This window comes from Cyprinodon variegatus, unplaced genomic scaffold (assembly GCF_000732505.1).
Source record: "Cyprinodon variegatus isolate N-32 unplaced genomic scaffold, C_variegatus-1.0 Scaffold233, whole genome shotgun sequence".
NCBI lineage: Eukaryota > Metazoa > Chordata > Actinopteri > Cyprinodontiformes > Cyprinodontidae > Cyprinodon > Cyprinodon variegatus.
In genome coordinates, this window is record NW_015150686.1 from 775,668 (window position 1) to 782,205 (window position 6,538).

The 6,538-nt window shown below is 38.3% G+C and overlaps 1 protein-coding gene across 2 annotated transcripts in view; it reads left to right on the plus strand.

Moving 5' to 3' along the window:
• mad1l1 (MAD1 mitotic arrest deficient-like 1 (yeast)) overlaps nt 1-2,786 on the plus strand; it is a 95,821-nt gene extending 93,035 nt beyond the window's left edge. For both annotated transcript variants that reach the window (XM_015381393.1, XM_015381394.1), the window contains exon 18: nt 1,649-2,786. In XM_015381393.1, coding sequence (XP_015236879.1) covers nt 1,649-1,798 — 150 coding nt within the window. In that variant the 3' untranslated portion in view covers nt 1,799-2,786. The remainder of the gene's footprint in view (nt 1-1,648) is intronic.
• The last annotated feature ends 3,752 nt before the right edge of the window (nt 2,787-6,538 follow it).

The window sequence follows — 6,538 nt, forward strand, 5'->3', positions numbered from 1 at the left end:
TATTTAATATTGCGCTTTATAAAAATAAACTGTTTAAATCGCTGCTGTTAGAGCTTTTCTTTAAAAAAAATAGTTTTGCATCACATCCATACGGTTGTTATAGTTGTATCTGTTTAAACCTGATCAGGCTGACCCTCTTAGTCGTGCCTTTAAAATCTATCTCTACCAGCTCTTTACCAGACTGATGCAGCGTTAATACAGCAAATCAGTCTGGCTGGGCAGACGGGCTAGGACCTAGCTGCTTCCTGCACTGACCAAATCCACAGAGTCTGTAAAATATCATCAAGAGAAAGATGAAAGACACAAAACCCAATGAAAGCTGCTATTAAAGGACCCTGAGGTGATCCCCTCCATGGCATTGATGCTTTTGTGCTGCAGAAAAAAAAACTCTTTTAAGTTAAAGAACATCATAATGCTCTGTTGCTGCTTTGAATCCACCTCTTAAAATGTTTTAAACATTTATTCATTTCCAGTGCAAGCGAGACACAGACCACACTTCCCTCCTTTGATAATCCAAAGCAGGTCAAATTTTGTCACTTTGAGACGTCAGATTCTTTTCATTGGATTTAACCTCCAAATGTTTAATGCAAAAAAAAAAAAAAAAGAAAAGAAAAATAAAGGGTTAAAAACTGAATACCCAATTAATAGTGTAATAAATTAATTGCACATTTAATTTTCAAGCTCAAAAAATTGATTTGTTAAAGTTCTCTGTAATAAGACACTAAGTCTCATTTATAATTAATCATCTTGGCTAAAAGGTAATTAAACTTGCACCATAAGTCTTCAGGACAATTTCCTCATGCTGCCTTCAAGTGGAGGCTATTTATTTCCCTTTTTGTCAATTTTTTACAAAATGGTGGGGAAAAACAGTTGAGTCAGAAAGTTGACAGTCGGTGCCTTTTAAGCACTTTCCACACCGCATTTCCATACCCAGTTCACCACTGTGCACTCAGCTAGCAAATGCCATTAGTTCAAGAATCCCGTCCTCTCATCCATTAGAGGTTTGCGATGGGCTCAGCTGAGTTCTCTGTTTCAGCTTCCTGCACTTCAACTCAGAACAAATTTCTAATGGTAAGGCAGAGTGAAATGTAAAATCAAATGTTTTTTTTTTTAAAAAGGTTGCTCTGTTTGAAACCCCTCTCCCATAACAACAGGTAGACGTTTACTGATTGCGTGTCCTCTCTCTGTCACATCTGCTGCTTTTCTTTTGCTCTGGTCTGTGGATCACTTCCTCTGTATTTTCTCACGACCTGCTGTTCTCCTTGATAATTAAACTCTGTCTCTGAATCGTGCTGAAGCAGGAGATCCCTCAGATATCTCAATATGTTCTCAGTATGTCATGGGACTTTGCTCCTCACTACCTTTCCTCCCTCCCTGCATTGCTTTAATTACTTTATCTCCCCTGTTTCCTTCATCCCTTCCTCCTTCACTCCATCGCCCCAAGCTGCTCCTCATTCCTTTTAATTAATCCACACAGATTTAGACACCCGTCCCCTGCTGTGGTTGTGTACACACACAACACAACAAAGAAACACATTTAACAGCTCCCCTTAGACAAGCACAGCTTCAGGTGATCTTGCTTGATTTTAAGTTTTGGTGGAAACAGATGCCTAATTGTTGGATGTTTTGTTGGGTTTTGTTGATGCAGGGATCCAATGGAAGCATGCAGCTCATGGAAACGGAGTTCTCCAAAACTCTGGAAGAGATGGTGACCCTTCATCTGCACACCCAGAAAAGCATTCCTGCCTTCCTCTCTGCTGTGACGCTCGACCTGTTCAGCCGACAAACCATCCTCTGAAACTAGATCTGACATAAAAACATAACCTCGGAGTAGCTGGGTTATTTCATGAAACAGGAAAGTTACCATTGTTTCTTTTGATTTCTTTTTCATCTTTATTGTTTTTCATTTTTCTTGTAAAACCCTATGTAAGATTGCACCCCTTTTAAAAATCTTTGAAATAAATCTTCAAGAAGAGCAATTATTGATACATTTATCTCTCCATCAAAGAAAAAATGGAAGAATAAAAATGAGCTCATTTCTAACACCACAACTTCCCCATCGTGGGACAATAAAGGGATTTTCTATTCTATTCTATACTTCACCTAATGTATCTCTTTGCTCACCTTATCACCATTATGACCCATTAACACCATCAACATGCCAACCAGTTGCTGGACATTTCACCCCTTTGCCATTTTGGCACTTATTATTTTATATCAGCAGGATTTCAGTACAAATAGAGTCATCTTTTTAAGGACATGTCAGTGTGTTGATGCTTTTTTGCAAGGGGAGCCTTTGTACCACTGATTTCTATTCTTCACTCTACCCCATTGGTAGTATGGGGTGGAGTGAAGCCACCGGACGCAGTATTGGTGCTTCGCCTGTTTGTATGGTAAAGCCTTCCAGAGCGCCTGGGACCAGGCTACACGTGATACAAATTAACCAGTGAGCTGTCAGTCAGGGTCACTGCTGCTAGCTACTTTTAGAAACAGCAGGCAAACCTGTGGCAAGCTGGGCGATGGGAGAGAAGGAGAAGAAGATGAGAAAAAGAAAGCAGAGAAAGTTTGGACTACTGGAAGAACTGCGGTGAACTGGTGACAGAAAAGTAAAATGGTGTGCTCAAAGATGACCCTGCACATTATGAGTATGTTTGGCTGAACTTATTTCTCCACCATGAACATAATCAAAACTAAATCAATCCAGGCTCAAAATGAGCCCCATGATATGTGCTTTAGAATGGCCTCATTGTCATTCAAACCCAGGTTTAAAGCCTTGCAGCATAAAACCCACTGCTCTCATTAAGCCATTAAAAAAAAAAACTTCAGTTCAAATGTTTTATAAAATATGTGAACCAGGAAATTGTCTATATACCGAACGACAATTCTCTACTTCAAAAAACACTTTAGATTTAAAAAATGAAAAATGTCCTATTTTATTTCATGTTATACTCTGTTTAAAGTAACAGACCTTTACTGGTTGTTGATTTTCTTTATTCGGACCCTGCTGATTTTTAATTGGGTACCCCTGGCATAAGACAGCAAATAAATTGTTGAATATCTCATAGAAGTTGTGAGGCTAAGGGCTTTTTTTTGTTTCTTCCAGATCCTCTGGTAACCCTGTTAGCCTGCATGGGGTCATCATTTTCTTTTTATTATAAAAGAATTACAAAATTCAAGCTCTACCAAAATACTACAAATTTGTTGTCATTGTTTTTTTGTTTTTTTTTCTTCAGAAGAATGATAATTTAATATGAACAGAAATGGTTCATTACCTTCAACTATGTCCATGTCCAGAGACCCAACTTCTGTATAAAACCTGAGGCAAACTGAAGAGATGGGAGTACAGTAATGGGCCATCCAAACTATATGGTTTAAAAGAAATTATATAAATCTGTGTTTTTTTAAATGTACTTAATTTTTATTTTTTTAATGTCTCGTTTGCAGGCTTACCTACACATTTGTCTTCCATCTATGACCGGAGTGAAGGCAAATATATAAAAGACCTTTGAAAGAAATCTTTATCATCCTACTGTAATTTGGCTATTGATGTCAGGATTACTAACTTCCTTCTCACAATATTTAAAATTTAAGCTGCTGTTGGAATACAGAAAAAATAAATTAATATTTGATTCACACCTAAATCTACCAAATTATTAGTTTCATTGTATTCAATAAGAGCGAGCGGCTTCCTGTTCTGAGGCTGGCAGTATTTTTGTAGTTCTATTGTCACAGAAGCAGCACTGCACCCTGTTGATTTCAGTAAGCTGCTTATTTCTTTTTTTCCCAGACTGTTAAAAATATATGAAAATATAATTGACACAAAACCATCTGAGGATATAAGTTAAGGCGAAATACATTGAGGATTGTTTGGTTCTTCGTTTTCTCTTCTTTTTTTTAAAAAAAAACTTCTGCAAGAAAGTGAAGAGTTGAATCACTTATCATTCTTTCACTGGAATGCTGTTTTATGTAGGCGTCATGAATCTGTTAAACCACGTCTGCTTTAAAGTGTGTTATTAGTCTAAAGCTGCAGGTTTGTTGGCGTTGTCCAGCTGTGTTTGAACCTGCTGCTGGCTTTTCCTTGGACCTTCTGCTCGCCTCCACATTTAAAGTAATGCTTCTGGCACATTTTATTTCCTTCCCCTATGAGAGATTTGTTTCATAACAGCACTGCCTGCTTTAGACAAAATGTCACATTGTGACAAGGCTTGAAAGCACACATCAGTGGCTGTAGGTAGTGATTGTGTTTGACATTTTTAGATTTGTTGGATCCAAAATTGCCTCCTGTTGTAACACAAAGTAGAATTAGGGGTCTAATTTAGTTTAAATGAACTGTGAATAATTGGTGTTCTGGCTTCTGCTAATGATGGAGCTCAAGTATAAACATGAGAAGTTAAATCTTCTCTTAATGATAAACTAAAATAATAGAATCGAACACAAGAGGTTAAGAAAAAGAACACAATCGATCTATAGCAGTAAGTAAGCTGGGAGTAAAACCACTTATCATGGCAATAATATAAGAACTCCAGCTGGTGCAGCCATATGTCTCATGAGAAAACGTTTTCCTAGCTTGGTACTGTACATGCCACACACTGTCCTTGTTTTTCCTTGGTTCTCTTATTTGTTTCACACACTCATTCATTTTAATCACGCAGCACATCTCCTGAACAGCCTGCAGCTCTCGACTGGAGGTCACATTTTGGAGGAGAAAAGCTATTCAGCTCATTTTATTTCATCTGCCATTTGTCTTCTTGTGATGTTTTAACTATCACCAGTGTATGGATCCAACTTCATTTGATTTTAGATTTGAAATGAAAATATCAGCCAGTAAATATAGCAAAAAAAATGACTGGACTTGAAATTACTTCTATGAGAACATTTTAAGCTTTATTGACTCATATCAAGTGCATAGCAATAAAAGTCAGGCTGATGTTAGATGATATGAATAACATGACATTATTTCGGCTTCAGTCTGAGGTGCTGTGGTTTAAAGTCCACAGGTTAATAAAAAGGCCATGAAAGAGTAATAAACGGCGTCCTGGAAAGTTGATTTTGAGGAGACCAGCTATAATCTCCCACAGCCTCTGTGATTTGATGATTTAAAAAACGTTTCACAGGAATAGAAATCTTTACAACCTGGGGTCCCTGAATAATGGGCTCTCTGCACAGTCTTTTAAAAACTTCTGTTAACAGTGCATACATATTTAACAGGCCTTGCCAACTTTGCACATAAAAACTACATTTTAAATCACCCCTCTGCAAAATAGCTCAAAAACATTCTGACTGGATCCCCTGCATTTAGCTCCGCCCATCCGTGTTGACCATCTACCCTCTCTGCAGAGATCCTCAGTTAAGGTATGTCAGTATTTTAACGGTAAACTTGGCAAACCTGTCCTTCAAGGGATATTAAGAAATCCCATGTACAGTTTTCCAGTAGCAGTGGAAAAAACATTTGTTGGAAAAAGGGGTCTTGACTGAAAACATTTAGTTTTGTTGAAAACCAACACTTGTTCTCAACTGTCCACAGTGGAACATGGTAGCAGCAGCAATAGGCTACATTTCTAGGTAGAAACAAAACCGATCAGAGTTGATGGGAAGATTGATTCTATCTTAAGAGAAAACCTTTAGAGACTAAGGCAGAGGACAAGAGCCCTCATGCAACTGTAGATGCAAATGAATGCTTTAAATTAAACAGTTCAATTGTCAGAGATTTGAATTTAAGACTCTAAAGCTTTCCTAACAAAACTATGGTTCCTCGACTGATTGTCGATGTTTGAGTCTGTTTTCCCCCAAAAAATTATATGACACTTCTGTTTGTTACAGATCTTCTAACCTCCTTACCAGACCCTTAGTCCCCTCACATCTATTATTTATTAAATAGCCCCCTAAAGGAGGCGGTTCCTGATAGACCAGGGTACATGCTGATTCAGCAGGGCTGTTTTTATATCCCATAGCAATAGAACTGGTTGGCTTCCCAATATCTAATGTTAGGGACATTTTTAACATAATGACCAGGATATAAAAATTATACAATTTATTAGCAAAACAAAACTGATTTGGGGGTTAAGGTCTTTGAGAAAGATAGGGCTGAAACAAAAATCATGATTAATCAATTATTGAAGTAATCGTCAACTAATTTAGTAATCGATTAATTGTTGAATGGAGTGTAGAGACTATAAAACACCTGCAGCCCCTCCTCCACCATCGTAGCTAAACCTTCATCAGAGTTTCATTCCTCCCGGACTCTTACTGCGTTCCCTGTCTCATCTCAACCGGTCCGGCAAAAGACCGCCACGTTGAGTCTGGTTCTGCCAGAGGTTTCTTCTCAATGGGGAGTTTTTCCTCTCCACTGTCGCTTCATGCTTGCTCATCATGGACAGGTTCTCCCAACCTGTGTTATCCAAGCTGGACTTCCATCTTCCAGGTCCCTGAGTGAAGCTCTAGTATCAGCCCGCTCAGTCCACTGGATCTCCCTATAAAGCTCAGCAGACCGTCTCACTAGCCAGCAGTCTACAGACTGACCAACTTCATCTGTCTCCAC